Source organism: Babylonia areolata, chromosome 18 (assembly GCF_041734735.1).
Source record: "Babylonia areolata isolate BAREFJ2019XMU chromosome 18, ASM4173473v1, whole genome shotgun sequence".
Classification (NCBI taxonomy): Eukaryota; Metazoa; Mollusca; class Gastropoda; order Neogastropoda; family Buccinidae; genus Babylonia; species Babylonia areolata.
The window spans coordinates 15,700,826-15,720,000 of record NC_134893.1 but is presented as its reverse complement, the minus strand read 5'-3'; the positions used below and the strand labels follow the sequence as shown (position 1 = coordinate 15,720,000).

At 38.0% G+C, this 19,175-nt stretch overlaps 2 protein-coding genes and 1 non-coding gene across 5 annotated transcripts in view; 2 read left to right on the top strand and 1 right to left on the bottom strand.

Annotated features, from left to right (window-relative positions):
• Positions 1–3,043: 3,043 nt before the first annotated feature.
• On the top strand, positions 3,044–14,510 carry LOC143291857 (nucleolar protein 11-like). The gene is made up of 9 exons (XM_076601974.1): positions 3,044–3,110; positions 5,306–5,356; positions 6,030–6,211; positions 7,982–8,113; positions 9,811–9,924; positions 10,853–10,931; positions 11,411–11,473; positions 12,240–12,347; positions 14,274–14,510. The coding sequence occupies exons 1-9, from the start codon at positions 3,069–3,071 to the stop codon at positions 14,394–14,396; spliced, it is 894 nt and encodes a 297-aa protein (XP_076458089.1). The 5' UTR covers positions 3,044–3,068; the 3' UTR covers positions 14,397–14,510.
• Positions 14,511–17,940: 3,430 nt separating this feature from the next.
• Positions 17,941–18,012, bottom strand: Trnae-cuc (transfer RNA glutamic acid (anticodon CUC)). Its single transcript has one exon. It is a non-coding gene; the product is annotated as a tRNA-Glu (tRNA).
• Positions 18,013–18,306: 294 nt separating this feature from the next.
• Positions 18,307–19,175, top strand: part of LOC143292508 (integrator complex subunit 1-like) — a 59,979-nt gene continuing 59,110 nt past the window's right edge. For all 3 annotated transcript variants that reach the window (XM_076602858.1, XM_076602857.1, XM_076602856.1), the window contains exon 1: positions 18,307–18,488. In XM_076602858.1, the coding sequence (XP_076458973.1) occupies positions 18,443–18,488 (46 nt within the window). In that variant the 5' untranslated portion in view covers positions 18,307–18,442. The remainder of the gene's footprint in view (positions 18,489–19,175) is intronic.

Sequence of the window (19,175 nt, the reverse complement as noted above, 5' to 3'; positions counted from 1 at the left end):
TTTTTGAACATCATAAACGAACCCACATTAGCGCAGTGGATAAAACAACTCGTTCTCTACCCAAACATTCATGGTTCAAATCTGCATTGAAGCTTTTTTTTCTTCTTTTTTTCAAACTGAAAGTTGCCCAGTGGATATAATCATGATAATGAATTGAGAACACATTTCAACTTAAAAAAATATATAGGATCATTGTTATTATTATTATCATTATTTCTTTAAGTGTGTATCACAAGTGAGTCTTAAAGGCTTTGCCTTTCTTGTTATGTTCATGCTGACATTCAGCCCTGTCTTTGCTCAAGCTTTCCTACAGATATATATACATACATGTGAACACACACACACACACACACACACACACAGAGGGATTGTATTTTCATTGCTGAGCTCATTGTTAATCTAACACTCCATAGCTATTATATTCAAAGTTCCTAAAGTTTTCTTTTTATGTTGAGTCTGAAGTGGTTCCTCAGATTCCAATAAGCAACCTGCATGGGAAAATAGAATCACCAAAACAAAACACATTGTCTATCGTCTAAAATCATGGGATTTTTGCTCTATAACATCAGATGGCAATAATTCCATTAGATAAGAGATTGATCCAGATCCCCTACAAGGAGCAAAAAATTTATCAATAAATAAGTTTATTAGTCCAATAAAGAAATTTAGTTATGCATCGGCAGGACTCACGTTTTACATTCCACATAACAGTAAAGAGTGTAAATCACAAACTGAAAGTAGACAAGACAGCAACCAACAGCAACAATAAACCCACAGCAAGTAATGGAAACCACAAACACGAGTGACATTGAACTTACTCAACACAAATTTTGATATCAGCTAAAATTATTCACTTTGTATGATGAAAATTGATTAAATATTTGATCAGGGTGAGGTTATAAAAGCATGCATCATATAGTCAAACTTGTCAGATTGCAAAGTGCTTATCACAACACCCAGTCAAGAATGGGCACAGAAATATAGGCCATCATCACTGACGGGGGAAACAACTACAGCAGAAGGTGATCTAAGCTGTAAACCAGGAAGAGAAGTTTGGCGAGAACTTTAACCACAGTATTGTCCAGTCACCAATGAGCAGTGCAAAAGCAGACAGGAAAGTTAATCCATGACCTGCCATCAGTGAATTTTCAACAACATATTATGTGAAGTCTGACCTTCTGTATGGATCACAGGTTTTGAGAATAACAAAGTCAGAATACTGACAAACAAAATGGACCTTCATCAACAGATGTTGGAGACACATTTTAAGCACTGGATGGCCAGAAACAACATCAAATACCATCCTGTGGGAAAGAATCAACATGTATCCCAACAGCAAAGAAATAATGAAAAATGGAGACCAGTTAGATCTGTCATACTTTGTGCAAACATCCAAACACCACCAGACATGGGAAATGAAAAACTGGTCGCTCAATGCAGACATGGAGTAAATGCAACAAGGGCATTGGACCAACTGAGGACAGCCTAGCATCAATTCTACTGAAGGAGTGCAGTTATGTCCATATACTCTTAGTAATGAAATCATTTACAGCACACACAAAAGGAAAGAAAAAGTTGATAGGTCCTTGGTCAGGGTTTTCCTACTGGGTTTGGCATTATTTTAGGGTGATATAATGCTCCAGGATGGCCAAATCACCAAATTTGTATTTTACCCCTTGTTTAGGTTTTGAATGGTGCCCTCACTACATCGCTGTTTATCCACAGCAAATCCTTACCATTAGATTCAGTTTCAGTCTTTTGCCTTCTTATCTTTCCCAACTCTATATTTATTGTAATGTACTTACATTTTATTATCATCATTATTCTTCTTCATTTCTTTTATTATCTGTTTGTTTATATATATATTTTGATAATAAAAAATGGGTGGCGCTGTAGTGTAGCGTCGCGCTCTCCCTAAGGAGAGCAGCCCAAATTTCACACAGAAAAATCTGTTGTGATAATAAGAAATACAAATACAAATATTTTATCATCATTTTTTCCTCAAGGCACGTCTAAGTACGTTTGGTTACGCTGCTGGTCAAGCATCTGCTTGGCAGATGTGCAGCTTATATGGATTGGTCTCAATGTAGTGATGCCCCCTTCATAAACTTAGCTGAGGAGGGTGGCAGAATTGGTAAGATGCTCATCCACCAAGACAGTGTCCATGAGGGTCTGGATTTGATTCCCGCTCACACCCTTTCTCCCAAATACCAAAATCAAACTGAGCGTCTAGTCATTCAGATGAGATGATAAACTGAGGTCCCAAGTGCAGCACACACTTCGCACACTGAAAAAGAACCCATGGCATCAAAAGAGTTGTCCTTTAGCAAAATTATGTTGAAGAAATCCACTCTGATAGGTACAGAATATAATTATATAGTATACATACACTCAAAGCCTGACTGCGCGTTGGGTTAGAAGCTGGTCAGGCATCTGCCTAGCAGATGTGGTGTAACATCTATGGATTTGTCCAAACACGAGTGAGCCTTCTTGAGAAACTGAAATTGAAATTCATTATCAATATTATTCTATTTTTTAAAAAATTTAAGTATTCATTTACTTATTTATTTGTTTCATCATTTATTCTTTTTTTTTTCTAAAGGCCTGACTAAGCACATTGGGTTACGCTGCTGGTCAGGCATCTGCTTGGCAGATGTATATTTGTCCGAATCAAAGACACTAGTATCTTCTAGTGTCTATGTCCGAATGCAGTCACACACACACACACACACACACACGTGTGTGTGTGTACGGGGGAGTATTGACACGGAGGAGTATCGACACGGGGGAATATCACACGCTCCCTTTTAACTACTGATACTGATTCTGACTTCACTTGTAGTCAGTGGACTCTTGCGACAGATTTTCCTACATATGTAAACATTTGCCAACCAATTAAAAGGGAAACCTAATGTGAACGGGTGCATATACATAAAATACTGTTCAGTTCGCCCCAAAATGTCCGGGACAACACTAGATTGTGGGCAATAATTATGATTCGGAACACCGGAAATGAAGGGACGTTATTCTTACCAGACTTCCGCTTTCGGAACAGACAGAAAACCACGATGGCATCGAGCACAAACGAAATTCATATTCTTCGACCGGCAGTAAGTTTACGCGAAACTACAAAAGTTGATATAGCACTCTCACCCTAGCACTTTTTTAAAGACGGTTAAAGGTTTCTGGTTACAACTTTGATGGCGTCTTTTTCCATGTCAAGTAGTTGCGTTCAAACACACGTGTTCTTTATATTTTTGTTTCTTTATTTTTGAATAAGTTTCTTTTTGATGCCTATTCCTCATTGCTAATCTCTGATTAAAGTCAATCCCACTAAGCACAATGGATAAAACATTTTCTTTTAAAAAACAGATTAAAAACGTATACACAGTACAGAATATACTTATAAATCGTTAGCGTAAGCCTAACTCGTGACAAATTTGTTAATAAATGTCACATTGGGAAATGAAACATCGAAAGATCTGTCAAACTGGGATATCATTAGTAAAAAGTTTTACAAGTTAGAAATCACTCAGGTTTAATGTCAGCATCCACCTCAGGTGATACAGCTGATGGGGATTATCATTCCAGGAAAATGAGGGGAAACTACACCGGTAAGGATCAATAGATAGAGCACTGTATTACAAGACACCACCAGAATAACACTTAATGAGCAGTTGGGCAGTCAAAAATGCCAGTTTTTCTCTTGGGTGTCTCACTGCCAGTGGTTTGAACTGCAAGGGACTACTCCTTCATCAAGCTCATGTTTTAAGTTGTATTGTCTGTATTTTAATCGTAACTGCATAATCATTTCATAACTTTATTCTACCTTGTTGAAACATTCAGCATGTTCACATTAAAGTCCACATAATACAAAGGTAAAAGAAAGTAGAAACAAAAAGAAAGCAGAACAGCTGAAATACATCAGATCTACAGTGTAACTGTCACTTGCATTAGATTTAGTCTAATAGTAATACTATTGCTTTTGGAGAGCACTTTCCTCTGATTTGTGAAAATCCATAGGCCTGATGTATGAAGCTGTTTAATTCCCTTCAAGTGTATACACAGGAAGAAGATCAAATGCACTTTAATTTTAAAGATGATAGTATTTCTGTCGGTACATGTAAGTTGGGTTATGGAAACACAAACATACCCCAAAAACAAAGTATGGCTAATCAATTTACTAAATAAAAATGGTCATGCGTTTTACAGTATGCTTGTGCATGTCTTGATTGGATCTCAATTTTTCTTGAAAGGGTCATATTCCTACATAAAGTCAACGAAGTAAACAGTTAAGTTGCTAAGAATGCTGAAGAAATCTGTCAGATTCATAAAATCCATACGCTTGTAGAATGGAAGAGATTGAAACTGCTCTGAATTCCCATTCAGTCTCTCTTGATATTAGGCAGCACATTTTGGCTGTATGCTTCATGATGCGGTTGATGATTTCTCACTGCAAAATGTTCAACATGTGTTTAGTTTGAAGCCATCCTAAACCGAGGAGTCCGGCAGGAAATTAAAAAGTTAAACTGGCACTGTATTCCACTGCAGTTCACAATTTGTAACTGTAAGCAACAATGCCTTTGTGTAAACTTACCTCTTTTAGTTTCCGGGCACTGTACAAAGTTTTGATTTAAAAAAAAATATATCCCATAGTGTTTGCCTGCTTAATGTTCAGCAGCAGAGCAACAACAGTAAAGACTATATGTATTAATAATTTTCTGATTTTGAAACTGTTTTGCAGGAAAATAAGAGAAATCTACAAAAGTCATTTTTGTATAACCAATTTTATGAAAAGTTAATGAGTCAAGTGACTGATTCAGTGATTGGCTGCCACATCAATGGGTCATGTCAAAATTGTATGTGTCAATGACAGAGGGGTTGTTTTTCCTGGCCCATTAATTTTGAAAATAACCATTAATTTTGTGGTGAACCAGTTCATTTACCCATGTTGTCCCGAACTAAACTCTTAACTCGTGTATCTGGCCCACTAGTATTGAAACAAAGAAGTCTGAAATCTGTGTTATTCAGCTTATTGTATTACAACTAAATGCTTCATTTGAGTAACAAAATAAGCTCAAAGCACCTTAGTAATTTCAATTTTTTTTCCCCAGTCTTTATATATAGTTTATTTTCACCAATCAGAATTTACAACCTTTCTAGTGGGTCTGCAATATTGTGATGGAAGAACTGTTTGCTTGGTTATTTCAGGGCATTGGAATTGGGGAAAAATTTTTAAAAAAAATTTTTTTTTTAAATGAAATTAATGCTTGAGGTTAACATTTTATTTTATTGTTCTGAACAGGATGACAAGGAGCTGATAAACATTTTGCAGAATCTGGCAGATCCTGTGAAGGTGAGTTTCCATGTGATGGGTACACCAAAGATTTTTATAATTCATGTTTGTCAGTTTTTGATTTAGACATGCATGCATTACACATGATGGAAAGACATTCCATAGTTGATGTGTAGTTCAGAATCTCTCTCTCTCTCTCCATCTCTCTCTGTCACACACACGCACGCACACGCATGAATGCACATGTGTGTGCTAAAACATGCACACACACACACACGCACACACACACACACACGCACACACGCACACACACACACACACATTGTGTATGGAGCAGTGTACAGATCTTTGTTTTTTTTTGTTGTTTTTTTTATTCAAGGGAGTGGTAGAAGTGACAGAAATCAGTGTGAACATTGAAAATAAGTAATCAAATGTAAAATTTGCCTTGGTCTGACACTGTCACTGTGACAGTCTGTTTTCCATTCTACCTTATTGTTTTCTTTTCTGAGTTACCATGCCTCACTCTTTACTTCTGATACTGTTTTTCATCTGAGTTGTCATGTCTCACTCTCTACTCCTGATATTGTTCTTTATCTGGGTTATCATGCTTCACTCTACTCCTGATATTGATCTTCATCTGGGTTATCATCATTTCTCATTATTTATTTCTGATACTGTTCTTCATCTGACTTATCATGCCTCACGATCTACTTCTGATGCTGTTCTTCACCAGACATCAAGCCAGACCTCTTTCAAAAGGGAATTTGGTTTATTGAAAGCCAAGGGCCCAGGAGGAGGGACATGGGCCTGCCTCAGGGACATGACTCCTGTCATACAGCGCTGCTGTGAGGAAAAAAAGTTTTGGCCAGCTGCTGAAGTGGAATATTTGATCACACAGCAGTGTGTTTCACCTCGGTAATTCTATTGTTTTCTTTAAAGCAAAACAAACAAACAAACAAAAAATTATTGCTAAAAGGACATGTACAAGATAGAACTTAGGAAGGAATTTAAGCGTTTTCTATTTGTGTGACAATAGGTGTGAAAGAACACAGCAATTTTAATGTGGCAAGTTAATTGGAATGCTTTGTCTGGTTTGACACATTTTTGAATCAAATCTTGATAATGGTAGATTGAGAGGTTGATTTGTTGGTGCTACAAAAGCAAACGTCAGCATATGTGCTTCTGACACAACAAAAGGAGAATCTCCACATATAGTAGCAGCATCTGTCAGAATTGAATTAGAAGAAAATTTTGATAATCATTTAAAAGTGTACACTGATGGCTCGGTTCTGGATGATAGCAGTGCGGGATCTGCTTTTGTCATTCCTGGCCTAAAAACAGAAAAATCATATTATTTAGGAAAGGGACTTTCAATTTTTACAGCTGAATTGGTGGCCATCCTTATGGCTTTAAATCATCTTGTTCAAATACCAGTGATGATAAGTAATATCCTATTTTGTGTTGATTCTCAGTCTGTTTTAAAAAGTTTGCTCCTTTTTGAGAATACTGGTAATCAAAGGGAAGATTTATTATTTGAAATTGGGTATTTATTGCACTCCCTATTTGCGAAGGGTGCAGATGTTGACTTTTGTTGGATACCATCCCATATTGGATTCCTTTATAACGACCAAGCAGACAGAGCAGCAAAAAGGGGAGCAAAGAATTATACAGATAGTATAAAAGTATATTGCCCATTGTCATACAAGGAAATAAGTAATATACTAGAAAGAGACTTTTATAGGTGCTTTCATTCAACTCTAAAACCTCATCAGTTGACTCTCTCAGACTTTGGTCCGATTCGCAGACCAGTTCTGAGTTTAACTCTCAGACTATTATCAAATTCATTACGGACCAAGTATTGTTCTGATGTCAAGTGCATATGCTTTAGTAACCTGACAATTAAGCATATAATTTTTGACTGTAGCTTGATGAAGCCTTATGTACACGAAAGTGTGTCTTCACAAGTGACTGAGAACATTGATGTTTTTGACTTTTTGCATTATTATCAGTTGTTTTACTTGTTAGTTTAATGACTTCTCTTTTACAGAGTCCTTTAAGTAATTTCCTGTAATTGTATTTAGATTTTTTTTTTTTCAAATTTCACCCTCATTTCACCCTCATTTGCCCAGTTTCCCCCAACTCTCCATTCATTCACATCCCGCACCCCTTCTAAATGATAATACTCAAATGTATACAGTAATACTTTAACAAAATGTCTTTGATCACCGATATGTGTGACGGGACATTAAACAAAATTCCTCCTTGTTGGTGCTACCCAGTCATTTTAATTGGAGGAGATGCTGATCACACTGGTCAACTTAAGACAGTGCTGATTCATTGGTGCCTGAGCCACCTTATATTATAAACACACAACAGAAAACCCCAATGTGAAAATTCCCTTGTCCATGTCAGAGTCCCAGTGGGTTTAGGAACATAAAAACACTCAGTGTGGACTGTTGCCTAAAAACAAAAGTATGTTTGCCTGAGTTGTGGTGATAAATGTCTATTTATTGTACCATTTAATCTTTATTATTAAAAAAAGCAAAACAAAAAACTTACTGATTTATTTAATGCTTCTGAATATCATAGACCTATATAGCTTTCATGAAATGGTTTAAGACACAGTCTGCTTACTCATTGTGTTAAAACTGATAACAGTAAACACGGTTGTGGTGTGTGTTTCAGAAATATTAGGCTGGTGTTTGAAACACTGTCCAAGAGAAAAGAAGTGAGGATGATATACCAGGCGCTAACAAGCCAGCCAGGGAAAGATATACCTGAAGACTGTTTGGTCATTGCTTTGGAGTGCTTTCTCAGGTGAGTGTCATATTTTCTGAACACTTTAATACATTATCCATAGTCTCCTTAGTTTCCTTGATTGCGCAGATGCTTCTGGAAAAGATTAACTGCTTGGTTACTGCTCATATGTGAATGTTTCATTTTGTTTGCTACCCTGGGTTATTGCCTTTCACTTTTGAAAGGGATCACCTTTGTGTGACATATGCATGACAATGTGATGGTCATATTAAAGGCTATTAGTGTAAGTAACTGTGAAAATAGAAACATAATTATTTTACCTACTGTGTGTTAGGCATTGCCATAATCCTGCAGTTTGCTGAAGAGAAACAGACTGTACAACTTGAATGGATCTATGTTTTGATGGTTTGGTGATGATGGGGATATGATGACATTTTTCCGTGATGACATGTCATTCTTCTTAAGTCAGTGACATGGTTGAAAGCCTGATCTGTGAGATTATTCTTGTTGTGTGATTAGTTGTGCTTATTGTTAGAATGCATGCCATTACTGTCTTAGTTTCCTAGTGACAAAAAAACTTGTCACCTGTATGTAACACTTTGCTATACCATATACACTTCACTTGATTCAGTGATGGGCGCAACAGCTGAGTGATTAAAGCGTTGGACTTTAAATCTTTAAAGCATTGGACTTTGAATCTGAGGGTCCTGGGTTTGAATTCCAGTCACGGCACCTGGTGTGTAAAGGGTAGAGGTTTTTCCAATCTCCCAGGTAAAGTGCATACAGTTTCATGAATATGGGCCATAGGAAGATGTATTAGCAAATAATTGATAAATAAATAGATGAGTAAATAAATAAATGTATGTGCAGACCAAGTGCCTGATCCCCTTTCATTTTTACGCATGCAGATGATCAAATACGTTTGTTAAAGATCCTGTAATCCATGTCAGATTTCGGTTGCTTATGGAAACAAGTACATACCTGGCATTCACCCCCACCCCCACCCCCCCTGAAAAGCGAGTATGACTGCCAACATGGCAGGGTTAAACATGGTCATTTATGTAAAAGCTCACTCATCTATATGAGTGAATGTGGGAGTCACAGCCCATGGAGAAGAAGAAGAAGACTTGATTCAAGCACCCCATTTATATTGTGTAATCAATTGTGTATGCAGTTGACATTTGTGTTCACACACATTTAAACATCTTTCATATTCCATGGTGCTACAAAGGCAAAATATACGAAGGTACCCTCCCTGTTCATAGAGCCTGCTTAAGCTGCTGATAGAAATTAAGAGAATATTAAAAGAAAATGTGAGTGTAGGATTGTTGCGTCATCCAAGTTTGTGGAAGGGGGGATATGTGCTGGTATGTGTGCAAGTGATTTTAGTATTTCACTGTTTTCAGTTTGAAAGGTTTTCTAAATATGTATAGTCATATTGATTCCAGTCCCTGACTACAGCTTTCGATTAGTTTGAAAATTATCATTATTATTTTCAAAAATGATATGAAGCAGCAGGTTGTAAGGAGTATGTATAACTCATGTTCTGTAGTTTCAGTTAAGTCGGATACACTCAGTGGCACTGTCAATATTCTTGTACTTTTGCTGGGTACTGAATGTTTGTGTGTAATTTTAAGAACAATTTTTCAGTGAAGAGATTTTGTTAAAAAAGAGACAGAGGAGGTTGAAATATTGACGTCAATCAGTATTTTGAGTGACACTGCATATATACATGTTTCTGTGAATGTTGTTTTCAGCACAGAAGAGAAGTTAATGCAGAAGGCACTGGATGATGGTGGGCCTCCTGACTCCAGCAGGCACGCTGATGATGCATCTTCCTGTCCCTTTTCAAGAGCTAGATGTGCATTTGTGTATCCTTCTAAAGCTTGAAATTCAAATAAGGGTTTTGTTTGAGTTTTCACTGTGGGCATTTAGAGACATTTCTATATTCACATATTCAGGTTTTTCTGTGTCAAGCATTTAGTTTATCTGTTTTCACCCTCTATTAGAGGACTGAAGTTTGAGAAAAAGAAAAAAAAAAACCCAGAAAAAACAAACCATAGCTTGGAGAGAGAAAAAAAAATCAGTTTAACCCAGTTTTGTTTTGCCTTTCTGTCTCAGTATCAGGGCACCCCATTCTCAGAGATTTCATTGGTTATATGAGGAAATCAGCCTGAATCACAAAAAGTGTAATTTTGATGCTACTGCTACTGATGCTGCTGTTGCTGCTGCTGCTGTAACTGATAGTGATAATGATGATAATAGTAAAAATGATAATAATGATATATGAATGTCAAACTCTGTTGACCAAATTACAGAATTTGTGTCCCAGAAGACTTGAAGTTATTGACTGCAGTTTGTCATATGATCAAAGAGTCAGACAGAATATAATCAGTTCCAGGCCAGAATTAGTAGGATACATATCTGGTATCTAATTTTCTCAAGGTGGGTGCTGTTTCCAGAGATTGTTTTGAAGTAGCGTTGAGAACCTTGCGGTGTATTGATACCTTCTGTTTGAAGATTTTTTTTCCCGCCCTCCCTCTCCCCAATCCCCATACCTCCCTACTGTTTTTAGGCTGTTGCAGCTGGTAAAATTTTGTTATAATCTTGACAAGATCTTGACATGTAAAAAAAATTGCCCCACATATGAACAGTCCTGATTTCTCATTTTTCTTTCAGTTTAATCCAAACTTATAATCTCTTAATTAAAAGAATATCTGATTAAGAAACACTCTGTATTTCTAGTTTCAAACATTCATGGATCTACAGCCTCAGATGAATTTCTTTAACCAAACTCAGGGATCAAGTCCTCGTTGCACCCTATGATGAAATCTACCTTGTCAGCAGCTTGAAGAAACTGCCATTTGTATTGGTGCTGGTGAGTTATCTTTTTAGGCATCTTCCATGGATGTGATGGTTGCCTGCTTCAAAGCAAGCTTTTGAAATGAATTTTCTGTTGTTTTCAACCTTTTCAGCTCTGTAATTATTGCATTCTGTACTCCTTCCAACTTGGTTTATTTTCGATGTTTACTTGAAGTAAAACTGGAAAACTCCACTATATCAAATGTTTTGTACCACAAATTGCTCACAGGTCTGAATATTTATGACGATAGTTCTGAAATATTGTTATATTCAAGATCAGAATCACTCTGAATAATATTTTGTTGTTCAGTAGTGAAGCAGTACCATTTGGCCGTGATCTGACTGGAAGTTGTTTGCTAAGAAGTTGGTTTTTATGAATTTTTGTTTGTGGATGTATATCAGAAGCTGTACTATTTGAGTGTTGTAGTAGTTCAGTGTATTATTCTGAACGTAACTTGAAACTGACAATTAGATTGATTTTTTAATGTGTCACAGGATTTACTCAAGTACATTCTACACAGTATGAGGACTTCACAAGACCAAAAGCATGTGGACCAGGTAATGATAAGTTTTGGTGTTTGTATTGAAAATATTTCAGTTTGTTAGTGTTTGATGCAATTTCTATGACAAATGTGGTCATTGCTGTATAATTAATAGAGTACAGAAAAAAGAGAGAAAAGATATATATGCTAATAATTTGAAACAAGCATTTTAACAAAAACATGGTCATGCTGTAGTAGTAAAAAGGACTTCAGTTATCACTCATCCATTCATTATAGCATCTGAAATAACTTATACTGAGCTGGTCTGAATGTGATTGGTTTAAGTGACTTGTATCCAAGTATCTCTCAGTCATGCTGTAGTTTCCACATTTAACAGTTTTGTTTACAGCTAGGAAAATTATAAAATGGATATGTGACTTGTATATTTAAAGATCTGCACACATACACATGACATAACACAAACAAATACACAAATAACAATGTTCATTTACACATGTACATACACATGCACTCACATGGTTAACACACACATTCACACACACACTTATACAATGTATACACTGTAAACACATTTGCATATGTATGTGTACATACACTTGTGCATAAACACACACTCGCACACAAATATATAATACATACACCCACATGTATATACACTTTTGTACCCATGAAACTGAGAAGTGGAGTGAGAACAAGGGGAATGCTGAGTTCTTGCATTCAACTGGTTGAATGAATGAATGTTTGCAATAATAGTAATGGATAGGTGTGTCAACACTGATTTGATTTTAGGCATTAACGAATCCTGTCTGAACCTTTTGCAGTTGGCATTGTGGAAAGGACACCTGATTGATGCCCATTCCACACAGCTGATCATCTCAAAAGATGCACATGAACTTCTCATCGAGTTCAGCAAAGAAGAGGAACTTAATGTAAGTTAAGACATGTTCTTAGCAGAGAGATGGACACATGGAATGTATGCATTTTCCTGTGTACATTATGTGGATGAGTTTGACATCTGGTTAATGATTAAACAGAATTTGTTGTCCTTTTTTTAAAATGTCTTGTAATGGTTGTCCTCCTTCGTATGTTTTGGCCTGCTGGCAGGTGCAAACAAAAACAAGGAAATATTTGAGGTTGGTTTAAGGGCTGGTGAAAAAGACAACACACAATGTCTTCAGAATGTCATTCTTTTCTCACCAGCTCTGCTTCTGATGTTCAGGTGCAATTAAAGGAGTATCAAAAATCGAGCAATGATTCAAAAGTAAAATAGATGAAAAAGATTGATAGAATAGGGAACTGGTGCGAAAGGGGGATAATTGGCTTGTGCCATTTGTGTGGTTCGTCCGTCGGGATCGACGAGGACCATCTAGTAATCCTGGGGGTGGGTGGGTTGGTTTCTGTGGGTGAGCAGATGACTGGTCAGGCCAATCTGCGCCCGGAAGGTGTGGACAGGGGATGGTGGTGCTGGCACGGCGATTTTGTTGGCCTCACAGGATTTGGCGCCTTTGTGGACAGCTGAACGCCTCTTTCGTCTGTCCATTGCATTCAGCTCCCATGTGTCGTGGCTGATGTTGAAGGCCTTCAGAGAAGCTTTCAGAGTGTCTTTTGGCCTCCGTGGGAGCACTTGCCATGTTGGAGTTCGCCGTACAGCAGTTTTTTGGGGAGCCGGTGGTCTGGCATGCGAACTACATGGCCTGCCCAGCGCAGCTGGGCCTGCATCAAGATGGTGTAGATGCTGGGCAAGTTTGCACGAGTGAGCACCTCTGTGTCAGGGATCTTCTCTTGCCACTTTATGCCGAGAAGTTTTCTGAGGCTGGTGGTGTGGAAGTGGTTCAGCTTTTTGGTGTGGCGTTTGTAGACCGTCCATGATTCACATCCATAGAGCAGTGTGGTGAGAACTATGGCCTTGTATACTTTGAGCTTCGTCTCCAGGGTGATGCCTCTCCTGTTCCAAACATTCTTATGGAGTCTGCCGAAGGCAGCGCTGGCTTTGGCAAGTCTGGCATTCACCTCGTCGTCGATGACAACTGTGCGAGAGAGTGTACTGCCCAGGTATGTGAACTTGTCCACCGCGTTCAGTCGTTGCCCGTTGATGAAGATGGTTGGTTCAACGTAAGGCTTTCCTGGAGCTGGCTGGTGCATCACCTCAGTCTTCTTTGTGCTGAATGTGAGGCCAAAGTTGTCACAGGCGGCAGAGAACTTGTCGACACTGTGTTGCATGTCAGCTTCAGAGGCAGCGTTGAGAGCGCAGTCATCAGCAAACAGGAAGTCGTTGACGGTGTCTGTCCTCTCCTTGGTTTTTGCTTGAAGCCTCCTGAGGTTAAAGAGTGAGCCATCTGTGCGGTACCCGATGTTAATGCCTACGTAGTATAGAATTGTCAGACAGTGAGAGTTTTTGTTTTATCACAAAGCTGACTGCAGTGAACTTTCATCTTAAGTTCAAACCACACATTCTGTCCTGCATATGAAGTAGAATTCAAAGAGACACCATTTCTGGTGCTTCATATGCTACCTTGCCTGCATGTTGGATTCTGTGTGGTGTGTTCAACAAGCATTTTGAGTTTTTGTTATGATGTATCCAACAGGCAAGAGATCGTTCTGCCTTTAGGCGGAATCCACCCTTTGAAAAGCCTCAGAGGCTATTTCTGAGATTCAGGCTAATCCAGGGAGAAAAATTGGTGAGAGTATTTGGGAGGAATGGGGCGGTGGGTGAACTTAGATGTGATGTTGCTAACATGCTCATCCCATTGCAACAGTGACTTTTTTGTGTGTGAATGTATCTGTGAATGGATGAGCAGGAAACAACTCCCATGCATACACTTATACTTTGCTAAAAATTGTGTTTCTGGTTTCAGATACAGTTTGTCAACCATGCAACTGAGGACTTGTCACCACTGCTGAAGCTGGCAATGACGAGGAACACCGACAAAGGAAGCAGAGCTATGGGACAGTACTGCATTGAAACACTGCACTTGTAACCAGCCGCACATCTTTGTACATATGCCTGTCATTAAGTTTGCTCCGTGAAAATGTACCTTGCATATTGTGAATGTGACTTGGAGAATCATGAATAAAAGACTGAATGATGTGAAGTTATATGGTTTGTCTCAGAACATACATGTACCATACATGTTGTGAATGTGACTTGGAGAATCATAAATAAGTGAATGTATGATGTGAAATCTTATGGTTTGTCTCAGAACATTGAATCCTTTGACGCCTACTTGGGGTCTGAGAGTGAAATCACAACAGTGATTTCACTTTGGGAATAAGATTCCAACAGTCATTAAGATATATGAATTCAGTGATAAGAAAACGAACATAGAAGCATTAAAAAAACAACCTTTCTGTCAGGGTAAGTTTTGCCACTTCAAATACCTTATTCTATCCATGTTGAACAAATCATAAAAAAACAAATATGATTTTGGATTAAAAAAAAAAATTAGTATTTGTTTTTCTTCAATAAAAAAATTTTAGCCATTTCATCAAAAAGTGAGCTAATCTCCAATCACCTTTTTCATCACATCCTCACAAACACACGGACATGTGTAGAAGAAGTTGAGTTTCAGTTTCAGTTTCTCAAGGAGGCGTCACTGTGTTCAGACAAGTCCAGATACGCTACACACCTGCAAGGCAGGTGCCTGACAAGCAGCATAACCCTATGCGCTTAGTAAGGCCTTGAGTGCATGCATATATTTGTGTACCTGTCCAAGTGGATTTTTTTCTAGATGATTCAGCCAAGAAACAACACTCTCGTTGCCATGGATTCTTTTTCAGTGCACCAAGTGCTTGCTGCACACTGGACTTTGGTTTATAGTCTCATCCGAATGACAAGACAGTTTGATTTTCCAGTCAAACTTGGGAGAAAGGGCGAAAGCCGGATTCGAACCCAGACCCTCATGGACTCACATATTGGTAGATGAGTATCTTAACCATTCTGCCACCTCTTGTTGGTGCTGAATACAATTGTTTTATTCTCACATACACATTTTTTGTCCTGGAATTGGGAAATAAAAATTGCTTCATGAATTGCTTAGTTTTCTGTTTGTGTTTACTTTCCTGATAAATCCAGCTCTTGATACAAAGACATCTTTGTTCAGGGTGGCAACTACTTCTTTGCATTGTCATGCGGTGCACATGCACATGGCATATATAAATAAATAAAATGATATAATAAGTGTATGATTAAGCATTATTATATACATCCTGTTTCAATAAATGAATAGAATAATAAACATGATTACAACGTCCTGTTTCCAACTGCCAATTTCTGGAAATCCAGTTTGAAGGTGTGAGCTGTATGGTTGCGGTGCATATATATACAATTGTTATGCCAGCAGTACTGATAAACACATACATTGCGGGTTAGACATGAGTATACCTCATCAACCTGACTAGCTTGAGGATTGTTTGATTGTGACATATATGTGTTCACATATATGCGTGGGTGTGCTGGCGTGTGTGTGTGTGTGTGTGTGTTAGTAGTAGTAGTAGTAGTCTTCAGTTTAACGTCTTCCACTTTAAGTGATATTAGATGGAAAAAAAAAAAAGGGGGGTGTGGGGGGTGGGGGTGGAGGGCGGAGCGTGGTGGTGGGCAGAGGGTGATGAATGATGTGTGTGTATGTGTGTGTGCGCGTATGTGTGTGTGTGTGGTGGGGAAAGATACAGAGCATTGGAAAAAATAAGACATTAAAAGGGGAGACATAGGCACAATATAGAAGGAAACACTAACATCAAACAACTGTAACAATTATAACAAATGTCCAATTGTCCAATTGGACTATGCAGCAAACCTTCTGCAATAGCAGATAACATCTTGAAATTGTCAAAAATACATTCAAAAGAATTTTCCGAGAAGTTTGGTAAAAACGATTTCAGACTCTGACATTCAAAGAGTATGTGTTTGCTTGAAATAGCTTCTCCACATACGCATTTAACATCTCTGCTGAACTTTGTTATAAAAGCGTTCAGCTTTATCCTGTTTGATAATGCCTGAATTTGCCTTAATCTGAATAAATTACTGAATGTATTTGATTGATTGATAGATTCCGGTTGTTGAATATTATTTATACTTTTATTTAAAACTTTTGCTGGTATACTTCCATGACTTTGCTCCATGATGCTTCTTCTAGTAAGCGGTACCCCTCTTGTACAGACAAAGGCACATAAAGGTCTGTGGTTCCCTGTTGGTGTTTTGCACCTTTTCTTGCAGCCCTGTCAGCCCATTCATTATATAGGAGACCAAGGTGAGAAGGAACCCAACAAAAAGTTATATGTGTTCCTCTCAAATTCAAAAGATGTACAATGTGACTTATTTCTATTATTATTTTGGACTTGTTCTTACAATTTGGTGAGTTTAAAGCATATAATACAGATTTGAATCGACACAAAATAAGACTTGAAGAAGGCATGTATGTGTGTGTGTGGTGATTGATGATTAATCAATCACATCATTCATTAAGTCAATCAGTCCTTGAGCAGTCAAAAAAAAACAACAAAAAACAAAAAGACCTGATACAAAATGAATCCAATTTAGTGTGAGCATTACAAATGACACAACCAACTCAACATCTGCCATATCATGCTGAAAGTGATGCTATCCTCTTGTACTTTAGAAAGAGACATGTCATCATAAACAGTACCAGTTCTACAAACACAATCTTCTTTTGCTTTCGTGGACTGCACTCGTTTGTATGAGTGGGCTTTTACATATGACAAGAAGCTGTCCTTTTTCTTCTTCTATATTCATGGGCATCAACTCCCATGTTCAGTCATATAAACAAACAAATTTTTATGTGTTTGACCATTTTTATCCTGCCATGTAGGCTGTCATACTCGTTTTTGGGGGTGTGCATGCTGGATATGTTCTTGTTTTCATAACTGCTGAACACTGACATGGATTACAGGATCTTTAAAATGGGTATTTGATCTCCTGCATGCATATACACATGAAGGGGGAGGCACTAGCAGGTCTGCACATATGTTGAACTGGGAGATCAGAAAAATGGCCACCCTTAACCCACCAGGTGCACCAAAACCAGGGATCTAACTACAGAATCCAGTGCTTTAACCATTCAGCCATTGCAGCAGTCACACTGTCTATTTAACTACCCAAATCACCCCAAACATGAGCCCCCCCCCAACCCCTCCCCCATCCTCCCCTCGCTCTCTCATCCTATCCTGCTGCCCCCCACCTCCTCCCACACTCCTATCGTCCTTTGCACACCCCCTTCAGCCCTCCTCTCTCTCGTTCCAAACTTGAGTGCATGCATATGAGATATATGTTTGTAAACTGATAAGAGTGGATTTCCTCTACAGAATTTTACCACAGGAAGGCACTTAATCATGTTGTGATGGGTTCTTCTTCTTCGTTGTTGAGGGCCCACAATTATATAAACTGATTATTCCGGCACCTAATTCATTTACAGTGCACAAGTGCGAGCTGCACACAAGACTCCTGTTTATCATCTATCAAAAACAGCAACAACAAAAAACATAATAATAAAAATATAAAAAAAACCCTTCCCAAGCGGGGAATCGAACCCCGGCCGTCGCGGTGAGAGCGCGAAATCCTAACCACTAGACCACTTGGGAGATACGTTGAGATGTGTGTTTGAATAAATTACTTCTGGGTGTGCATGAGTGTGTGTTCGCGTGCTGCAGGGTAGGGTAAACATCGAAAATATCGTTTCAATGGAAACTCTTAAACAGGCAGAAAAAGAGCTAAAATTCAAATATTCAACTATTAATTTTTTTTATGCGTTTCCAAAAGAAACAAAGGTCGGGATAGAAAGTCACATTGTGGTAAAAAGATATTCTTTAGGCCTAGTTTTTTTGTCTCCGCCGAGGAAAGCCTCAAGAAAGACAACTAGCCTAAGCTGTGTCCAACAAGCCGCATGACGGGAAAAAAGAGCGTATCTGTTACAGAAGGTGTACGAAGAGTGTGTGTGCAGATCAAGAGTTTGTCAACATATGTAGTTGATCTGTGATTTCAGGCGACAGGTGGTTGTACAATCTGCTGAACATGGAGCGTCAGAAATCAGTTCCTGGGAAGAAAGGGAAAGGCAGAGGTAATCAAAGTGCCGTAACTCGGCGAAACTGAAACATGTTTCATTGTCATGATTATAAGCTTGTATTGAAAAATAAAACTTTTGTGAATTGCAGTGATCACTGATAAAATAATAACAAACAAATGACGTACCCATTCTCCTTTTTTTTTCTTTCCACAAATAACCAGAACTAGTCATGCCCCACCCCACAACAAAATAAAATGCTTGTGTGTGTTTGTGCGGGTATCACTGTATTATTCAATGTATACATGTGTATGCGTGTAATTGTTTATTATACTGTTAGTGTAGCCATAACTAACTCTGTAAAAAAAAGGTTTCAAACACAATATAGTTTTATGTATGATACTGTAATGAATAAACTGTTTGTTTACAAACTTTATATTAATTTGTTGATGTATTTGATTTATATACTGATACTGTTAATTCAGATGGTATATGATATGGTTGTTTCATAACTTCAAAACATATGATGAATTAAGATTTACTGATCATGTGTGTGTGTGTGTGTGTGTGTGTGTGTGTGTGTGTGTGTGTGTGTTGTATCATTGTATCTAATGTGTATCTATCTACCTATAGGTATATCTATAGAACTTAGATATATCTATAGAACTATCTATGGATCTATATATTCCTATATATATTTTGTGTGTGTGTGTGTGTGTGTGTGTGTGTGTGTGTGTGTGTGTG